The sequence below is a fragment of the Schistocerca piceifrons genome, chromosome 7, assembly GCF_021461385.2.
Source record: "Schistocerca piceifrons isolate TAMUIC-IGC-003096 chromosome 7, iqSchPice1.1, whole genome shotgun sequence".
Lineage (NCBI taxonomy): Eukaryota > Metazoa > Arthropoda > Insecta > Orthoptera > Acrididae > Schistocerca > Schistocerca piceifrons.
The window spans coordinates 311,492,775-311,515,251 of NC_060144.1; the positions used below are offsets into that span (position 1 = coordinate 311,492,775).

General features: G+C 44.2%; 1 protein-coding gene across 1 annotated transcript in view; it reads left to right on the forward strand.

Annotated features, from left to right (window-relative positions):
- Window positions 1-22,477, forward strand: part of LOC124804636 — a 530,005-nt gene that overhangs the window by 402,058 nt on the left and 105,470 nt on the right. Inside the window, exon 3 of the mRNA XM_047264852.1 lies at window positions 14,621-14,773. Coding sequence (XP_047120808.1) covers window positions 14,621-14,773 — 153 coding nt within the window. The remainder of the gene's footprint in view (window positions 1-14,620; window positions 14,774-22,477) is intronic.

A 22,477-nucleotide genomic window follows, 5' to 3' on the forward strand; every position in this document is an offset into this window, starting at 1 on the left:
ATCAGATCTTTCATTTGCTAACTATGCCTATCAGTAGTTAGTGCCTTCAGTAGCTAGAATCTTTTGTTTAGCTGGCAGTACTGGTGCTCGCTGTATTACAGTAGTTCGAGTAACGAAGATTTTTGTGAGGTAAGTGACTCATGAAAGGTATAGGTTATTGTTAGTCAGGGTCATTCTTTTGTAGGGGTTATTGAAAGATTGCGTTGCGCCAAAAAAAATTGTGTGTTAGTTTACTGTTGATCAGAATAAGTAAAAACAGTAATGTCTGAGTACGTTCAGTTTTGCTCAGCTGTCTGAAAATCAAATAACTTAAATATCAGTACAGTAATTCATAAACTTTTCTAAGGGCACGTTTCACACGGTACAGTCACATTAATGTAACCTCCTGCCAAACGCCTAAATAACCACCTTTTTCAATGCGGACGTGAAGCAAGAGAGTCAGTGAGGTTCTGGAAGGTACCGACAGGGATGTGAAGCCGTACAGGCTCCAGTGCCGTGGCCAGCTGCTCTAGGTTTCTAGGTTGAGAATCCATGGCGCGTACAGCTCGATCGAGGTGGTCCCAAAGACTCTCGAGTTTGATGGCCAGGGAAGTACGTGCTCTTGGAACCACGCATGTACGCTGAGAGCTGCGTGACATCTTGCATTGTCCTGCTGGTAGGTTCCATCGTGCCGAGGAAAAATAAACTGCATTTACTTGTGGACATGGTCTCCAGGGATAGATGCGTACTGGCGTTGATCCATTGTGCCTTCCAGAATGACGAGGTTACCCAGGGAATGCTTCGAAAATACTCTCCACACCACAGTATTCCCTAACGATGATTGTTACAGAGAATTTGCTCTCAGATGTTTCACGCAGTGCACGTCAGCGGCCATCTGTACGATGGAACATAAAACGTGATTCATCCGAAAAGGCCATCTATCTCCACTTATTATTATTACACCACTAGCCATTAAAACTGCTACACCAAGAAGAAATGCAGATGATAAACGGGTACTCATTGGACAGATATATTATAGTAGAACTGACATGTGATTACATTTCCACGAAATTTCGGTGCATAGATCCTGAGAAATCAGTACCCAGAACAGCCACCCCTGGCCGTAATAACGGCCTTGATACGCCTGGGCATTGAGTCAAACAGAGCTAGGATGGCGTGTTCAGGTACAGCTGCCCATGCAGCTTCAACACGATTAGTGACTGGCGTATTGTGATGATCCAGTTTCTCGGCCACCATTGACCAGACCTTGTCAATTGGTGAGAGATCTGGAGAATGTGCTGGCCAGGGCAACAGTCGAACATTTTCCGTATCCAGAAAGGCCCGTATAGGACCTGCAACATGCGGTCGTGCAATATCCTCCTGAAATTTAGGATTTCGCCGGGATCGAATGAAGGGTAGAGCCACGGGTCCTAACACATGTGAAATGTAACGTCCACTGTTCAAAGTGCCGTCAGTGCGAACAAGAGGTGACCGAGACGTGTAACCAATGGCACCCCATACCATCACGCCGGGTGATACGCCAGTATGGCGATGACGAATACACGCTTCCAAAGTGAGTTCACCGCGATGTCGCCAAACACGGATGTGACCATCATGATGATGTAAATAGAACCTGGATTCATCCGAAAAAATGACGTTTTGCCATTCGTGCAACCAGGTTCGTCGTTGAGTACACCATCGCAGGCGCTCCTGTCTGTGGTGCAGCGTCAAGGGTAACCGCAGCCATGGTCTCCGAGCTGATAGTCCACGTTGCTGCAAACATCGTCGAACTGTTCGTGCAGATGGTTGTTGTCTTGCAAACGTCCCCATCAGTTGACTCAGGGATCGAGACGTGGCTGCACGATCCGTTACAGCCATGTGGATAATATGGCTGTCATCTCGACTGCTAGTGATACGAGGCCGTTGGGATCCAGCACGGCGTTCCGTATTACCCTCCTGATCCCACCGATTCCATATTCTGCTAACAGTCATTGGATCTCGACGAAAGCGAGCAACAAGGTCGCGATACAATAGCCGCAATCGCGATAGTCTACAATCTGACATCTATCAAAGTCGGAAGCGTGATGGTACGCATTTCTTCTCCTTACACGAGGCGTCACAACAACGTTTCATCATGCAACGCCGGTCAACTGCTGTTGTGTATGAGAAATCGGTTGGGAACTTTCCTCACGTCAGCACGTGGTAGGTGTCGCCACCGTCGCCAACCTTGTATGAATGCTCTGAAAAGCTATTCATTTGCATATCACAGCATCTACTTCCTGTCGGTTAAATTTCGCGTCTGCAGTACGTCATCTTCGTGGTGTAGCAATTTTAATGGCCAGTAGTGTATTATCATTGTTTTTTTAACGTGTCCTTACAGCCGTCTCAATAGCGGAATGCCATTTATGATGATATGAAGCAAGAACAACACAAAACCCAATCCCAGAGAAGAGAAAATCTCCGAGCCGTTTGGAAATCGAACCGGCGACCCTTCGGTTAGCAATCCACCGCGCTGACCCACTTAGTGGGCGTACAGTTGCGGTACTGGCTTCGTCGATGAACAGCAGTCAGCATGAGAACATGAACCAGGCGCCTGCTGTGGGGACCCATACGCAGCAAGGTCGCTGAACCACCGTTGGTAGCCCCCTGGTTCATCTGGGGTGGGGGTTAGCTGCTTAGCAGTTACACGTCTATTAGCCCGTACGCATCTCACCGTGCAGAAGTCAGCGTAACAACATTAGAGGAAACTGTTATACACGGAGCGGAGAAGTTTCCCATCCTGTCTACTGAGTCAATGACAGTGAGAACACTCTAACATTACAACGAAGATCTGGCTGGAAACGAACACTGTACGTTCGGCACTGTTCTCTCTGAACCCACGATTCTCTTCAGCTGGCAGCTGGATTCAGTCCCCCATCTAGTGCTCTGTTCCGCAAACTTTCCAACAAGAAGCGTTCGGCTCTGAGACGGGGTGGCCACGCTTTCTAGCAATGCTCGCACGGCGTTAACGCGTCGGAATGGAAGCGTGCGCCCCCTTAGGATTCAAGTAACAATGCGCCGCGTGCTGCAAGTGCTCCACAGACGAAAGAAATCGAGAAACTGGAGGATGATTAGCGTCGCTTCCACTGTTTAAGCTGCCAGAAAAACAAAGAGAGTCGAGTAAGGTCGTGGTCGTTATACTGCTCTGAGTGAATTTCAAAATCTTCTTCCCCTCATAGTGAGACTGACCAATAGCACCCAGTACTTTATACCGGACGGCGAATGACAGAGAGAAAGAGAAGTAATACCGCGTGTGCCCTTAGCAAGTGTAACAGGCTCAATAGTGTTTTCAATACAGTACACTCAAACGATGTATCAGACAGAATCAGCATCGCTATAAGATTGTTAGTTGACTATGCTGCTATCAATAGGAAAGTTTACTCATCAGACGATCGTAAGGAAATGTACACTGCGCAGCTGAATCAAACGATCACTTTTTCCAAACCCCTTAATTGTCTTCTGTTGCGTACGCAGAAGTTCCAAATTTGGCTCAAAGTTGCCTTCAACCTTTCTCTGTAATAGTGCAAAAGCGTGGCGCTCTGCGACGCCATCCTTGGGCTCGACAATGCTTAATGCAGAAAGATGTCGACACGTCTGGAAAAAAGGCCAGTCCTCAGGACGACAATCTGCAGTGCGATAAGCAAAAGGACTACGTTTTTGACAGCCTGTGACACTGCTGACGAACTCGGACGTTTGAATTCATTGCTGAGGACATTGTCACTCTCATTTCCATTGACTACGATAGCACCCGTTTGGAGTGCAAAAAAATGGCTCTGAGCACTATGGGACTTAACATCTGAGGTCATCAGTCCCCTAGAACTTAGAACTACTTAAACCTAAGATCACACACATCCATGCCCGAGGCAGGATTCGAACCTGCGACCGCAGCGGTCTCGCGGTTCCAGACTGACGCGCCTAGAACCGCTTGGCCACACTGGCCGGCTTTGGAGTGTAAAGCGACCAAAATTTTTGCTGTCGTGTACAGGAACCATTCAAAACTTTTCGATGAAAACTGAACGTGATCTGCAGCAGCAGCAAGGGGTGGTGGTTATGCTTTTTCAGTAGTCCTGCTTCGTGTCGTCCTGTGACACGAACATAGGGGTGCGATATTGATGCATGCGTGAATACAATGGTAAATGGTCCCCCTAAGACCACTCAGTTTGGCAAAACCCCCGATGGCTCCCGCACAAATTTATTGAGAATTTTAGAAATGAACAGGTACAGGGACAATATGTAAAGAAATCTTATGCGCCTGCAGGTGGGCAACGTCTTGACTCCTCTACGGTTCCAGGAGCCTGCCTGCAGATGCATAAGACTACTTTACAGATTGTCGCTGTACGTTTCTGTTTTAAAATTCTCAATAAATGTGAGCAGATGCCACCAGGGGGTTTTGCCGGTCTTCAGAATCTAAGATCGAACTTTGCCTTTTTATTCACGCCCGTCTCAATGTCGCACCCTTGGTTCTGAACGGTCCCTAATGGTTCCAACCTTCACACGAGAACAAAAATTGCGGTGACCCTCCGCTCCTGAGGGGTCAGATCACTTCCAGTGGAGATGCAATCCCACCTTAGAGAAGGTTTGAAACGTCAAAGGTGTTAACAGTGTCAAAGGTCGTCAATGACGCTTCCTGTTATTCACCCCACTGCGAACTGTCGTTTTCGACTGCAAGATGTATGGGAATCAATGCCCCGTGGAAAGGAGTTGTTTCATCCACGCTCTCTATGCTATCCCTTGAAGCCTTTTCGCGTCTGTTCTGTTAACCAGTGGGTCTCAAATGTTTTCCTCGGCCGTTCATAAGAAAAACGCGTCATTTCAACGCACGGCGTGGCGTTCTGATATCCATCGCATAGACGTCTAAAGAAGGGGTTAAATGTGAATAAGAGGGGTTTTGACGGTATTGGTATCGTGTGACACTTGCACGGTAGAGTTGAGCAGCGTTTTGACTGAATTTGGCGCCACTGTGACGTCATTAATCTCATGAACTTCTGAGCTCTGGCCTTTTTTTCGCATCTGTCTGAAGGGTCGCCGTGCCCGAGGGTGACGTCTCAGAACGCCACGCTTGTCGTACTGTGCAATGTAGAGATACATGGAAAATTTTCCGCTTGGTTTAATGAATGGCATATCTCGTAAGACGAGGATAAACGTAAGATAACACTTGCAACAAACGAAAACAACCCTATAGCGTGTGATTACAAAATTATATTTGAACATCTTGTGCTCGTCGCATCGTGTTACTATACACACCAAAAAAAGTTTGCATCACCCCGGTTCTCAGAACACCTGAAGAAAGACGTTGACTGTGGATATTGTATCACAGACACAGTCACTTTGACTGTTCAGAGATATCACTAAACCCGCCCACAGATGTAAACAACCATGTATGAGCAGATCCTATTAGACGGAGTGGGTCCGACAGCCGATCAGTTCTAATCATTCCACCAGGAAGGAGGTACACGGTTCGTCTTGTCTGTAGTTCAACAATGCCTAAACAGTCAATATTGCGGTTCGATCGCTTCCACATTGTTTGTACCAGCAAGGACTCTCAACAAGGGAAGTGTCCAGGCGTCTCGGAGTGAACCGAAGCGATGTTGTTCGTAAATGGAGGAGTTACAGAGAGATAGGAGCTGTCGATGACATGCCTCGCTCAGGCCGCCCAAGGCCTACTACTGCAGTGGATGACCGCTACCTATGGATTACGGTTCGGAGGAACCCTGACGGCAACGCCACCATGTTGAATAATGGTTTTCGTGCAGCCACAGGACGTCGTGTTACGACTCAAACTGTGCACAATAGGCTGCATGATGCGCAACTTCATTCCCGATGTCCATTGCGAGGTCCATCTTTGCAACCATGACAACATGCAGCGTGGTACAGATGGGCCCAATAACATGCCGAATGGACCGCTCAGGTTTGGAATTGAGTTCTCTTCACCGATGAGTGTCGCATATGCCCTCAACCAGACAATCGTCGGGGACGTGTTTGGAGACAACCCGGTCAGGCTGAACGCCTTAGACACACTGTCCAGCGAGTGCAGCAAGGTGGAGGTTCTCTGCTGTTTTGGGGTGGCATTGTGCGGGGCCGACGTACGCCGCTGGTGGTCATGGAAGGCGCCGTAACGGCTGTACGATTCGTGAATCCCGTCCTCCGACCGATTATGCAACCATATCGGCAGCGTATTGGCGAGGCATTTGTCTTCCTGGACGACAATTCGCACCCCCATTGTGCACATCTTGTGAACGACCTTCAGGATAACGATATCGCTCGACTAGTGGCCAGCATGTTCTCCAGACATTAACCCTATCGCACATGCGTGGGATAGATTGAAAAGGGCTGTTTATAGACGGCATGACGCACCAGCCACTCTCAGGGATCTACGCCGAATCGCCGTTGAGGAGTGGGACAATCTGGACCAACAGTGCCTTAAAGAACTTGAGGGTAGTATACCACGACGAATACAGGCATGCATCAGCGCAAAAGGACGTGCTTCTGGGTGTTAGAGGTACCGGTGTGTAGAGCAATCTGGACCACCACCTCCGAAGGTCTCGCTGTATGGTGGTACAACATGCAATGTGTGGTTTTAATGAGCAATAAAAAGGGCGGAAATGTTATTTATGTTGAGCCCGAGACTCTATTCCAATTTTCTGTACAGGTTCCGGAACTCTCGGAACCGAGGTGATGCAAAACTTTTTTTGATGTTTGTATTTAGGGATAACACAAAGCGATGTGAAATAGGACGAACGAAAAATCAGTATTATGGAAGACGAATAATAGAAACAGGAATGGTTCTGGTGAATCCAATGCATTTGTAAAGAAGATCGTATACAACACTCCTCTGTGACTAATTTTAGAATAATGTTCCAGTGTTTGGAATCCCTATCAAGTAGGCATAACAACAGACGTCGAAATAATACAGACGATTCGCTACAGGTCTATACAGCCCATACTAAAGTCTAGGTAACAGCGAAGAAACCTTGGGAAAAGGAGGAATTTCTTCAACTCATCGATGAAAGAATTAAGCACAAAAATATTTAGGGAAAGACAGAAATACAGCACAGTGAGTCACTTAGAAATGACTTTAAAAGTGTAGTGAAATCAAGGCGAAATGGCTACAGGAAAAAGAAATAATCGTCGGAAGAACTGATTCAGCATATAGGGAAGTGAAAACAAATGGAAATTTCATCGTGAAACCAGAGGAGAGAACGGATTGATGGGAAGAGTACGTTAGAGGCCTCTATAAGAAGTAGGACTTGTCTGAGAAAACGACAGAAGAAGAAGTTGTAATCGATGTGAAATGCATAAGGGATCCAGTATTAGAGCCAGAGTCAACAGGCTTTTGGAAAACTTGCGATCATGTAACGCAGAAATTATAATCAACAGTCCTCTGAAATTTCTAAGTGGCAACCAAACGACTGTTCAAGTTGGTGTATATAGTCCATGAGACTGGTGACTTACCCTCAGACTTATTGACAAAATATCATCCACACAATCCCGAAGACTGTAAATACAGAAAAGTGCGAGAATTATCAGACAGTCAGCTTAACGGCTCATGTATCCAAGCTGCTGACAAGAATAATATACAGAAGAACGGAAAATAAAACTGAGGAGAAAAGAAAACTGAGGATCTGTTAGATGCCGATCAGTCTGGCTTTACGAAAGCGCCAGAAGAGCAACTGTGACTTTGCGCTTGTTGATGGGAGCAAGACTGAAGAAAAATCAGGAACATTCATAGGATTTACCGACGTAGAAAAAGCGTTCAAAAACGTAAAATGGTGCAAAATGTTCGGATTCTGATTAAAGTAGGTGTAACTACAGGGAAAGGTGGGTAACATACAATATGCACAGTAACCAAAGGACGGCAATAAGAATCGAAGACCAACAAAGTGGCCGCCTTAAAAAGGACATGAAAGAAGATTGCAGTCTTAGCCTCTACCGTTCAATGCATACATTGAAAAAGCGATGACGGAAATAGAAGGAAGGGAGGCTCAGGAGTATGATTAAAATTTAGGCCGACTGGATTTTCAATGATAAGATTCGCTGATGACGTTGCTATCCTTAGTGAAAGTGAGAAGTAGTACAGGACATGTTGTGCGCCTTCGAACAGGCGCCGTCGTCTATAACTTCGTCGTTCTGTAGCATTGTTGGATGACGTTTCTGGACATGGTCTCCTGTCCTCGATTTCTTCCTCAACACAGCGTCTACAACCTGTCGAAGTATCTTTCTGGGATACCCTTCAGATATTAAAAATTTCTCTTTCTCAGAAACGTTTTACTTGCCATTGTCAGTCTGTCAGTAAAGAGCCCCAATGTTCGTCCTTGACCATTGTTCCTGATCTCAAGGTATCCAGTTTAGGTTCCTGTTCCTTAAGTGTCACCCTACGCACCCAGGACAAACCATGTTTGTTCTGGGTTGCGAAGACTATGAGAAGCGCGCCTGAGCTGGAAAGTCGGAGACCGGCCGTTTATGCTGGCCGGCAGCGGCGTGGGCGACGACAAGTGGTACTTGACACGCGCCACCTTCGCCCTAGCTGGCGACCGTGCCAGGCGCGCTGATTGCTGCTGCCGGCGCCAGTAATTCTGCTGTCACTCACCTACCGCTGCCGTTCTGCGCCTCCCAGTACTAGCAGTAGAGAGCAAATACATTAGCGGTTCAAAAACTGGTTTGCGCCATGTGCACATTTGCAAACCCACGTGGGCTAAGATTCAGTGGAAGCAGGGAATCAAGGGACGATCCTTATGAAACTAAAGAAACTTCACTCTCCAGCAATGAATCTTTCACCCTGTAATAGAGTGTAAAACACTCCCTATTAAACCCACCGTTATTGAATTGTGGATTATAGCCTAACAGTTTAAAATACTTTGACTGTGTGCAACTGATAAAGGCTGATTGCTTAATATATGAATATGAGTTGTTTCTTATCAAAATCAAAAAAGCTAATTAGGATGTCAGGTAGCAGTAATGGGTACATACTTTGTTGTTAATGGTCTGTATCTTTTGTCTAAAAAGCACAAATGAGGCAGTTATGCTCTTCGTCTGACAAAGTAATAACAGTAGACTCATTACAGGTCGCCTATTAATGTAGTCATACGTCAGCATTCTTCCTGTGGCACTGAATACACAGTCCTCACTATAAGCCAATTTTTGAGTGTCCGGCGCGGTTGTCGCGTAATCACGGTGCACAAATCAACACTTAAACACATCAGATAAATCACTCAGTTAACGCCATTTACATATTTGATGGAGGTCAGGCCCACGGCTTTGAGTGACACACACAGCCGTTAAACAATTGTCAACGCGGTCGGCCATCCTGCCAAAATCCGGCCTGCTCGCTTAGCAGCCAACAACTGACTCGGAATCTCAACACTCTCCACTCTCTGGCGCACTGGGTGCTCGACTATCGATAGTACCTACTGCGACCTGCGTGAGGCAAAGATACACTACTGGCCATTAAAATGGCTACACCAAGAAGAAATGCAGATGATAAACGAATATTCATTGGACAAATACATTACACTAGAACTGACATGTGATTACATTTTCACGCAATTTGGGTGCATAGATCCTGAGAAATCAGTACCCAGAACAACCACCTCCGGCCAAAATAACGGCCTTGATACGCCTGGGCATTGGGTCAAACAGAGCTTGGATGGCGTGTACAGGTACAGCTGCCCATGCAGTTTCAACACGATACCACAGTTCATCAAGAGTAGTGACTGGCGTATTGTGGCGAGCCAGTTGCTCGGCCACCATTGACCAGACCTTGTCAATTGGTGAGAGATCTGGAGAATGTGCTGGCCAGGGCAACAGTCGAACATTTTCTGTATCCAGAAAGGCCCGTATAGAACCTGCAACATGCGGTCGTGCATTATCCTGCTGAAGTGTAGGGTTTCGCAGGGATCGAACGAAGGGTAGAGCCACAGGTCGTAACACATCTGAAATGTAACGTTCACTGTTCAAAGTGCCGTCAATGCGACCAAGAGGTGACCGAGACGTGTAACCAATGGCATCCCATACCATCACGCCGGGTGATACGCCAGTGTGGCGATGACGAATACACGCTTCCAAAGTGAGTTCACCGCGATGTCGCCAAACACGGATGTGACCATCATGTGCTGTAAATAGAACCTGGATTCATCCGAAAAAATGACGTTTTTCCATTCGTGTACCCAGGTTCGTCGTTGAGGACACCATCGCAGGCGTTCCTGTCTGTGATGCAGCGTCAAGGGTAACCGCAGCCATGGTCTCCGAGCTGATAGTCCATGCTGCTGCAATCGTCGTCGAACTGTTCGTGTAGATCGTTGTTGTCTTGCAAACGTCCCCATCTGTTGACTCAGGAATAGAGACATGGCTGCACGATCCGTTACAGTCATGCGGATAAGATGCCTGTCATCTCGACTGCTAGTGATACGAGGCCGTTGGGATCCAGCACGACGTTCCGTATTACCCTCCTGAACCCACTGATTCCATATTCTGCTAACAGTCATTGGATCTCGACCAACGCGAGCAGCAATGTCGCGATACGATAAACCGCAATCGCGATAGGCTACAATCCGACTTTTATCAAAGTCGGAAACGTGATGGTACGCATTTCTCCTCCTTAAACGAGGCATCACAACAACGTTTCGCCAAGCAACGCCGGTCAACTGCTGTTTGTGTACGAGAAATCGGTTGGAAACTTTCCTCATGTCAGCACGTTGTAGGTGTCGCCACCGGCGCCAACCTTGTGCGAATGCTCTGAAAAGCTAATCATTTGCATATCACAGCATCTTCTTCCTGTCGGTTAAATTTCGCGTCTGTAGCATATCATCTACGTGGTGTAGCAATTTTAATGGCCAGTAGTGTATATCGTTCTCAGTACGTAAGGGGCGGTTGACCCCGTAGAACTGGGCGGTTTTTCTGGTAAACTGAAACCATGTGAAGGACTGGGACTCGAACCAGCAACCTCACGACCTGTCTTTCGGTTCTCCAAATCACAGAAGATGGACTAACACTCTTGAAAGAAAAAAAAACTGCGGAGAAATGGCTTAACTACCGGGGTAGGCAGAAATATGGAAACAGCAAAAACACAACACATTCCCATGACAAAAACAGCATTGGAAAACCGTTGGCATTTAAAGCCGCTTCCAGTCTCCTCGGAAAGGATAAATACAGGTCCTGTATGGTTTTGAAGGGACTCTCATATCATTTTTCCTGTAAATAGTTGTCATTTCAGGTAACATTGATGGAGGTGGGTAGCGAATTTGTACCCTTCTCTCCAAAGAAATCGAATAAGGCTTAATAATACTGAAACTCGTGAGTTAATTCTCGTGCTCACAAAACCAGTCCTGGTTGATTTGAGTTGTGTGAACAAGGGTTCTGTCGTCTTGGAACACCTACCAGAATAAGGGGACAAACATTCTGCCATGGAATGAAACTGATCAGACTCAGTGGTCACATAATACTTGGCAGCAATGTAACCTTGCAGAGCAACCATGGGGTACAAGGGATACCACGATACGGCTGTCCAAATCGTCACCGAATCGTCGCCATGTTTCTCTTGAGACGTAAACTCGTCCTGAGGTTGGAAACAGTGTGAAACAAGACTCACCCGACCAAACGACATTTCTCCATTGTTTCGTTTTCCTGTTACAAGTATTTGCATCACTGATAAGTAGTTTTGGAATTTAAAGTCGACCCGCAGTTCCCTGCTTATGGAGGCATCCCTACCCACGTTGTTCTGGTGCTGACAATGTTCGCGAGTGCGGCATTCAGTGCTGAAGTGAGTTTTGCAGTTGTCGTCCCCTTATTTTCCGTCACAGTCCTTCTCAATGACCGTCCATCACCAGTGCACTACGCACGCTTTCGTCAGCATTGTGACTTTGCGCTTAATGTTTCTCCGCTTTCCCCAAATGCTGTATACATCTTCGATACGGTGCCTCTTGAAACACCAAACACTTCGGGTACGTTAGTTACGGAACCACCCACAGTACGAGCATCGACAATTTGTCCACGTTAGAATTCACTTATCTCCGACTTAATCCGCTACACAGAACACTTTTCTGACCACAACTCACACTTACAATGTATTGAGGGCACTGTACAGGTACCGTTCGTGGTCAAATATATCAGTGCGACCTGCAGTCTCGGCTAGCACCTGCATTTATATTCAAGAATTCATTTCTCTCTGTGTTTCAATATTTTTCTCCAACTCCCATACAATCTAGGGACTTGTTTTCAGGATGAATCTTTCACTCCGTAGCGAAGGCAGGGCAGTGTGCCCTTTCGTGAATCTTCCCGGAAAATTAAAGCCCAGCGTACTTCCACTATGAAGTACGTTTTCTGTTGCCATTTCATACGCGCCGAGACCTACGAGAAAGACAGGCCGCGGCGCGTACGCCACGAAGGTAGTCCTGCGCTCGTTCGCTCGCTCAAATCAGCAGACCATCTACGTTTCTAGGCCTGTTAACTCGTAACTAGGCGTGTCCGTAGAAACTAAAACTGAAACTTCCACTGGAATCCGCTATTATGGAATCTTACTGTTATTAGTCCTATAATGGTGGGAAGTCCATGGGCCTACTTGAAATATGTTACGGCTGGCTGTACAGGCGTACAATAAAGTTAAATCATGCTAAAATGATTATCAGTTGCATAAGGTACCACTTCCAGCATGTAACGAGTACTGCTAATCAGAAGAGACTAAATCCTATAAACAAGTCGTTATACCATTTATATGGGGTATTGATCTTAAATTAAATTTTGCTGTAGTATTGTTAATCAGTAAAATTTAATAATACCAGACTCCAGCGGAAGATGCAATTCTTGTTAATACTTACACGCTCAGCTGGGAGTTAACATGTACAGAAACGTATTTTGTACGCTGAGCTGAGTGAGCGAGCGAGTTCAGGACCACCTTCGTGACGTACGCGCCGCAGCCTTTCTTTCTCGTGGGCCTCGCATACGCGCACTGTGACGCAACTGTTAACCGTACCGCAGAAGAACTGTGTTTGCAAGGAACTCAGGACATGTACTCTCTTCTGACAATGCGTCACTCCTGTTGCGTAATTATCTTAGTATGGGACGACATGCGTAACTTACTTTTTGAAGTACCCCTCGTACAGAGATATAGTTGCATAAAAATGAAAATAAAATAAATGAAAACACAATCAATAAGTTAATACTTAATAAACAGCGCAAAAGCTAAATCAGCATGATGTGCAGAATGTTAAGATAGTCACGTTTCTGTATTTCGGAAATTATCGCAGAAGGTATCTAACATCTTCAAACCGTTTAAAGTTGAAGCAGGCAAAAGTTCCTTTCATTATTGATAAATGCCAAAGTTGTTTGTGAGTGACGGAAACATGTTTTATGTAAGTTTGACGAAGTATTGAAGTGATGTTTGATATATTTTTGTTTTGTATTTTTTTTTTCTTTTTGTGTAATTTTGTCTTTTTGTTAGTGAAATTGCGTTGTCTAGCGCTGTATGACATATATGTATTGTTCTCTTTATTTTTACTACAATCTTCCACTGTTTCAGGTTACAAAACAAAACTTCTCGAATAAAATCTGAATTAAAACATTGACAATTTCAATTTTGCTGTAAATACTGTTTACTTCTAAGGAAGAGACAGGTGGATAACTATGTGGAGCAAAAATTCTCTGTATGTTACCTGGTCCATTACATCTCCTCACCCATCTTTTAGATCAGGGGTCCCCAAACTTTTTAGTCCGCAGGCCACATTGACTCGTCCGCGAAGTCATAAGGGCCGACATCTACCTAGTTGGATTACAGCACCCTAGCACTCCATGATCACCCTAATGTAAGGCTAAAGGAAAGATGAAATCGCAAAAATCTAAGATTGTGGAAATAGCTAGCACTGAAACGAACTACGATTTTTATTTAATTACATAATTTTGATTTGTTGAAGGAACCTGACCGAAATTCTGGCGTATTTTGTTCTGGCGAATTTCACCGACAAAAAAGTATGTCACTGCACATTCTTCACGAAAGCGTCCTGCAAAGCTAACGAAATCTCAAAATTATTGTTAGCAACACTATTACTGCAAGACGTAACGGAGGCAGAGCATGTCAACGCATCGTTATTTCAAGCGGCGCAACAATAAGTTTAGTTATGTAGTCTTGTAGCGAGTAGTAGAGCCAATGTCGCGGTGTATTGGTCGCGATAGGCCTCGAAACTCAGTTGTTGGCAATATAGGTACCACATCAAATATTTGGCGGGCCGGATACCGGGGATGTGCGGCCAGCTAACGCGGGCCTGTTTGCCGGCCCTCGCGGGCCGGTTTCTGCCCGCGGGCCGTAGTTTGGAGACCTCTGTTCTAGATGGCTCATCACTTTCGATTTTTTAGGGGAAACTAGTGAGACACTGATCGCATGCGCCAAGAAAGCGATCGTTATGAGGTAACGCCTGATAGGTATGCAACACACCTAACGTATGCGTAGCGCGGGTACGACCTTACATTGCCCAAAGCTGCTAGATAACTACTGTACTCTATGCTTACTTAACGATAGTCTATTGTAGTTTTACAACTCTGGAGGTGTCCTTTTACAACTCCGGAGGTGTCCCTAAGCTAGCAGCTAAGACATGGCGTTCGCCTCCGCGTGTTACAGGGCTGCTGAGCGCGGAGCTGCGAGTGGTGGGCGCTGACGACGCGGACGTGGTCGCCGGGGGCGGCGCTGCTGCTGGCCTCTGCGACGGCGGGCGCGCCGAGTGTGCGACGGTGGCGCCGCGGGTCGGCCCGCCGCCGCTCATCGCTGGGCCTGGTCAGTACACTCACTTCACTGCGGGGGTGGCGGTTATCGCTGGAACAGCAGGTTTTCGGTTATATCGTTTCTTTTTTTCAACGCTACCTTAACATAACTGTTAAAAGCGCTCAACATAACCAGTTTCGATAATAAACGATTTTCGGTAATAAACGATCTTCGGTTTTTATTCCTATTATTTTCTTTACCCGCCACGTTAGCCGAGAGCGCTAATGTGCTGCTTCGTGGACTCGGGTAGGCGCGCCGGCCCCGGATCGAATCCGCCCGGCGGATTAACGACGACGGTCGGTGTGCCGGCCAGCCTGGATGTGGTTTTTAGGCGGTTTTCCACATCCCCCTAGGTGAATACCGGGCTAGTCCCCATGTCCCGCCTCAGTTACACGGCTCGCAGACACCTGAACACTTCCGCGTTATTCCATGGATTACATTAGTCGTAGACAGTTGGGGTACACAAATTCCGTGCCGGGGGGTACGAGGTGGTGGCAGGAAGGGCATCCGGCCACCCCTTAATCTAACATTGCCAAATCCGATTAACCGTGCCAACCCTGCGTCCCTGCAGGAAAAGGCACAAGCGAAAGAAAGAAAGTAAGATTCCTATTATTTTCTTTAGTAAATGCTAAAATCTAACAAAGATTGAAAAATCTTTCCACCCTCAGTTTCAAGATACATACAGGGTGGTGCAAATAAAACCCATGTAATTATAAAGGAAACACAGTGAAATTTCACAAATGAAGAGCTGAAATGGACTTTTCGTTCATTTACAATGAAAAATGCAGGGTGTAACAAAAAGAATCATCCGATATTGCACGTCTATATTTCTGAAACTAATAAACATATACAATGAATTTATTTTTTTGACGAACTGGAAACTCAAACTTTTTCATAAGTGTTTAATATGCCACCCTTGAGAGGCACTGTATATGTCAAAGCAATATTCAGATTGTTCCCACACTGCAACGAGCAAGTCTTGAGTTACACCTTCCCTGGCTTCCGTGGCTGCTTTATGCGATGTATCAGTTCATTCATTGTTGTTTGTAATGGCGGCACGTAAGTCCCCACAAGAAATAATCACATATAGTCAGGTCCAGTGACTATTTTTTTCATCATGGAGTGGTTGCTGACACATTATGTTACTGTTGTCTTTTCCCCAGTAGCTCGTGTTCTGTGAATTCATGTGACAGGAAAGATGCAATCATGCTTCATCACTCATGATGTGATGGAAAGGATCCACCAAACCATCTTTGATGTTATTCAGAAGCCCCGTGCAGTAATTTCCACGTTTCTGACTATCATCCTCCTGTAACTGCTGCGTAACCGCCACACAATACTTCTTCAAATTAATACTTTTTTAAAATTTCGTATTTGTGGGGATCCACAGAAAATGGTTCAAATGGCTCTGAGCACTATGCGACTTAACTTCTGAGGTCATCAGTCCCCTAGAACTTAGAACTACTTAAACCTAACTAACCTAAGGACATCACACACGTCCATGCCCGAGGCAGGATTCGAACCTGCGACCGTAGCGGTCGCTTGGTTCCAGACTGTAGCGCCTAGAACCGCACGGCCACTCCGGGGATCCACAGCCTCCAGAAGTTTATTTAACGTGAACATGGTCCGTAGTAGGCTGTAATGCAATTTTTATTTACTCGTGCGATTAGCTAATTGCGACTACTTCACACAAGTAATCGAAATTAGCTAATCGCACGATTAAATAAAAATCACTTTACAGCCTACTGCGGATCATGTTTACGTTTATTAAGACTTTTTCAACATCACTGGCAGCACCCTTAACTTACATGTACCTTAAATGAAGCAACAAATTTAGTGTTACTAGTCAGTGTTTATTTATCTCCACAGTCTAGTGGAGAAACACAACTCAAATGTAAATCCACCAGATGACAGAGGTTTAAACCTTTGAAACGCGACGTGGAGATAAATAAATAGTGACTGGTAACAGTAAACTTGTTTCATTTAATGTCAATGACAATCACGGTAAAGCCTAACCTAAAATGTTTGCGTTTAAAGTTACATGTATCTGTTGGGCCAATTTACGTGTAGACTTCTTTGGGCTCTGAATACTTCTTCGGCGAATGTCTGCAATAACTTCTGGTGCGCGAACTGAAGGAATTCTTTATCGTTTTACATTCTGCACAGATCTGTAGGTGCATCAGTTTTTATACAGACTCTGTATTGCTCTCTTTGCTGGTAATCTCTAAGTGGATGCTTGACACCGAAAATTTCGCGAGTTTCCTTAATCGAACCTATTTTCACATATGCTTCCACAATTTCAGTTCTTCTTTCAATCGAGAGAGTCATTTTGCAAAGAGAAACGTCTAACTTCACTGAAATAAACTGAAATCCTGACAGAAGAATGCTAAAATAGATTACTGCAGAAAACTGTACGTTGCTGTAGCTGTTTAGTCTAAACATTGCATTCGCATTCGAAGAGGAGACGGGTTACTTTTAACTGCACCACCTGTAGAATCTTTTATTATTATTTTGAGCTTTTCCTCATTACAGAGGTTTATCTCCAACATAATAATTTACTTGGAAATTACAATACAAACAATAAACGTTCTTAAACTATATTTTCAAAATATTCCTCCAGGTGTTTCGATCTTGTGTGTCCTCTTCCTCTGCGCCCATTCTCCTCATTGTGTGCTGTACATTTTGTAGCCAGGTGGTCATTGGTCGTCCTCTTCTCCTTCTCCCCTCCGGTTCCCACTCCAGTATCAATTTTGGTATTCTGGTTTTCTCCATTCGTCGTACATGCCCGTACCACTGTAATTTCTTCCTATCCATTACGTCATATATTCTTTCTTTTATTTCCATTCTCCTTATTATTTCAGTGTTCCTTATCTTTTCTTTCCTGGAGATTCTTGCCGATCTTCTCCAGAAGTCCATCTCTAGAGCTTGTAATTTTTTAATGTGCTTCATGTTAATTATCCAGGTCTCCGTTCCATACAGAACCACACTCTCTAATATGGATTTGTATATTGATTTTTTTGTTCTGCTCATTACATTCCTGCTCCGTAACACTGAGTTAAGCATCCCAATGACCCTCCGTCCGCTACTAATTCTTTTATTGATTTCTGACTCTGATTTTCCCTCGATTTCTAAAATGGATCCCAAATAACAGAAAGTGTTTATCTTTTTGATTTTCTTTCCTTCAATGTATAGCTCATCTGAATAATTAGTCAAGTATTCTGTTTTTTGGTAATTAATCTTCAAACCCCAAGTTTTGTATGCTACTGATAGTTGATTGCACATATAGTTATCATCCTCCCCATCTTGTGCTACGACTATTTGATCATCAGCAAACAATAAATGATGTAGGTAAACTCCATCTCTTATTTATAATCTCATACTATTGCATTTACGACACCATGTTCTAAGGCTAATATCTACATAGATTTTAAATAATGATGGTGACATGGGACAGCCCTGTAAAAGGCCTTTGCTTGTTCTAAATTTCTGTGAAAGTTTATTACCAACTTTCACTTGGCAAATGTTATCTTTATACATCTATTGTATTATTTTAATCAAGGAAGGGTTTATGTTTGCCATATGTAGTGCTCTCCAAAGTAATTTTCTTGGAACAGTATCATACGCTTTTTCTAGATCTATGAAAATTAATCCTATATTTTTTTATTTTTCCCTATGTTTCTCCAAAATCTGTCGTAATGTGAAAATATGGTCTACACATGATCTCCCAGCCGTGAATCCACCTGTAGAATCAAAATATTAAATTTAATAGGCAAGTAAACGAAAACTTAGTCTGTGCACCGTTCGATGTTTTTCTCGAAAAGTGACTGAATAATACAAAAAGTCATCAGTATTCGTCTAGTGGTTCTAATTTTTGAAAGTCTGCTCAAAAATCATTTTGTAATCGAGAATCATACTACTACTTGGTTATTACGAATAATCAGTGCTAAAAATTGAAAACTAAGTTTGATGAACTCTATTTTACGTGCTAATTTGTCCGTTTTCAAGAGCTACAACTGGATGTAGACGCAGTCAGCGGTCAGCTACTTTGTATTATTATTATAAACTATGAATGGATTGTTAACTTTTAAGTTTTCTCCTATACATTGTCGCAAGTTTGTTTGGCTCCTGCGGTTTTTAACCTGTTGAAGCAAATAGAACATTGTACGTCATTAATACTGCACTTCATAAAATACATCCAGATTGGGTGTGGTGCCATTCTGTACATCTGATATCTGATGACGATAGAGAGAGACTACCGTATATACCACATGGGGCAAGTCACGCATACTGTATCTATGCGTGTACCATCAAATAGCTCATGTGCTATGGTATTATTGTCTCAGCAATGCTGTACCAGTGCTTATGCCATGTATTGTTGCTAGTTTCTGGCGGCATTATTTTTAAAATCGCTCGATCGCTTTTCCTATTTTCTATATGACACAGTATTTCAAAGAAATGGAAATTTTACGAATAAAAATTACTTGTTTGTTAAAAAAGATTTATTCAAAAACCAAAAATGTTAGTTCTGCTGCTAGGGCTAACTGATATTTAATTTTTTTACCTGATTATTTGTAAAAAATTAAAAACACCTATTATTACCGAGACCAAACAAGTAACGAAAAATACCGAGAACCAAAATAACGGTATCGGTTTTAAGCGGGCGGATTTTCCCGCTGCCGGCGTCTACCCGACAAGCACATCTCCTAATAACCCAATGCGCATAAAACAGCAGAGACTTTATGTATGTTATACACAGCCGCTCATTAAAACTGCAACAGCAGGAAGGAAAGCAAATAACGAAAATTTACATGTTTATTCATACAGTGAGGTATGTAGCGGGAAGAATACATGAATAAGTAATGTGCAGGTCATTTGTGTGTATACAAATGCGAAATTCAGAACACAGATGTGCCACCTCGGGCCACAACAATGGCTCTAATGCGGCTGGGTATTTGCATCTGCATGACCACCCTCCAATTCACAATTAAGTGTCGGGCAGAGGGTTCATCAAACAACCTATAAGTTTTTCTCATCCGTTCTACTACGACAGACTGTTTAATAGACCTGTTGCATCTTCTAAGTGTTCTGGCAATAAATCGCAGTCTTTGGTTCCCTTTCCCCACTACATTATCTACGCGATTGTTCCGGTTGAAGTTATTCGTAGTAGCAACCCCTACGTATAAGGGGTGATCAAAAAGTTTCCGTTAGAAGGCCATACTGTCCAGAATCGGTATGCCAGTCAGACAAAATCGCCATGAGCACTGAGGCAATCATCCCACCTCCGCACCAGCTTCAAGATGCCTTTTTGGTAAAACAGCGTGTCGTGCTTCGTGAAGAAGTCCGAAAGTGCCTACTGCAATGTCTGATCGCCCGAAAGGAATCGTCGACCCTTCAGTGGCCGAAGGCGTGATAATCACGTGGGGAAAGATCAACAATACAGGGTGAATGCTCGAGTTGACGTCACTTCTGCGTAACGACATTTGCGATATGGGGACGTGCGTTATTATGAAGCAGCAGTACTCCCTATCGAAGTTTTCTCGGACGCTTCACCTTAATTGCACTCCATAAAAGTTCTTCATTCCGTAATGGATATCTACCGGTGTTTGTCCTTCGGCAACCAAGAAGATCATAACAGTACGTTGCTCCTGTATGGACGTATTTAGTAATAACGTCGCCATAGTTCACGTTTCACCATTCACCACTCGCACGTCGGAAAGAAACGAATACCGTAGTGAGCCCATACCTACATGTAGGTGCTTATATTCTTGCATCGAGTTGCGCCATGTTGCATATACGCTGCAGCAACGCGCACAAATGTAAACTTTTGATCGCGCCTTGTATATGTGTCTTGAAAGGAGGATATAAGATGAACATCAACAAAAGCAAAACGAGGATAATGGAATGTAGTGGCATTAAGTCGGGTGATGCTGAGGGAATTAGATTAGGAAATAAGACACTTAAATTAGTAAAGGAGTTTTGCTATTTGGGGAGAAAAATAACTGATGATGGTCGAAGTAGAGAGGATATAAAATGTAGACTGACAATGGCAAGGAAAGCGTTTCTGCAAAAGAGAAATTTGTTAACATCGAGTATTGATTTAAGTGTCAGGAAGTCGTTTCTGAAAGTATTTGTATGGAGTGTAGCCATGTATGGAAGTGAAACATGGACTATAAATAGTTTGGACAAGAAGAGAATAGAAGCTTTCGAAGTGTGGTGCTACAGAAGAATGCTGAAGATTAGATGGGTAGATCACATAACTAATGAGGTGGTATTGAATAGAATTGGGGAGAAGAGGAGTTTGTGGCACAACTTGACTAGAAGAAGGGATCGGTTGGTAGGCATCAAGGGATCACCAATTTAGTATTGGAGGGCAGCGTGGAGGGTAAAAATCGTAGAGGGAGACCAAGAGATGAATACACTAAGCAGATTCAGAAGGATGTAAGTTGCAGTAGGTACTGGGAGATGAAGAAGCTTGCACAGGATAGAGTAGCATGGAGAGCTGCATCAAACCAGTCTCAGCACTGATGACCACAACAACAACAACATATATTTAACTGAATTGACAGCCTTTAGATTTGCGTTGTTTATCGTGTTACTGAAACTTAGGGGATTTCTTTTCGTATTCGTAGGATAACATCACACTTTCCATTATTCAGAGTTAATTGCCACTTTTCACGCAATACAGCTGTCTTGCCAAAATCATTTTGCAATAGGTTTTGATCTTCTGATGACCTTACTAGATGGTAAATGACAGCATCATATGCAAACAATCTAAAACGGCTCTTCGGATAGCCTACTAAATTGTGTATGTCGATTAGGAACAACAGAGGGCCTATAAAACGTATTTGGGGAGATATCACTTCTGTTTTACACGACACTTCCCGTCATGAAGAATGGCGTCAGTCTAGAAACATGGAATCAATTTCAGTTCTCCTGTAGATAGTACTCACTACTTCGTGTGAATCAAGAGCTAGTTGTGTTTCATAAAAACGACATTTCCTGAATCCGTGCTATCTGCGAATACTGCGTTTTCTTCGAAGTATTTCATAATTTTCGACCACGGTATATGTTCCCAAACACTACTGCAGATTGTCGTCAGTGATATACGTCTGTAATTCAGCGGATTACTCCTATTTCCTTTCATTCCGTACTGCTTCAACTGCAACAGAGCTGAATAATCGCAGTAGTTGAGACAAGCTGTCTTGAAGGGTGCAGTGACGGACACGTAATCTGGGTTTTGCAGCGTAACTGAGTGTCTTTCTATCTGGGTATGAATGAAGACCCCGCAGGAATTCCAGTTGGTACGCGAGGAGTCTAGCATAAATTTGTCGGGATATTCCAGGATGTGGATTTGGTTTGTAGTGAATTTTGTTAAGGGCGGCGAGATAATCGTAGCCAATCTAATTCAGACTCGTTCAGTAATGCGTCCATGGATGTTGGGTGAGGTGAGGATGATACCGGAATTGGAGTCTCAGGTCAGGTGTGCTGGGGTGTGGGACTCTGGTCACTTGAAGGGTAGTAGTAAACCGACGCCACCCCCCACGTTCGGCAGGGTAGTGGCTATGGATGTCAAGCTCTGCGGCAATAATATAGATGGTGAAAGTCTGGGCAGTGTGGGAGAGGAAGTAGTAGAGTATAAGGTGATTGGGCTGGATGCAGAATGGTGATGCAATTAACCAAGAAATTTTTTGGGTGAATGATAAGGATAAGGTGTTT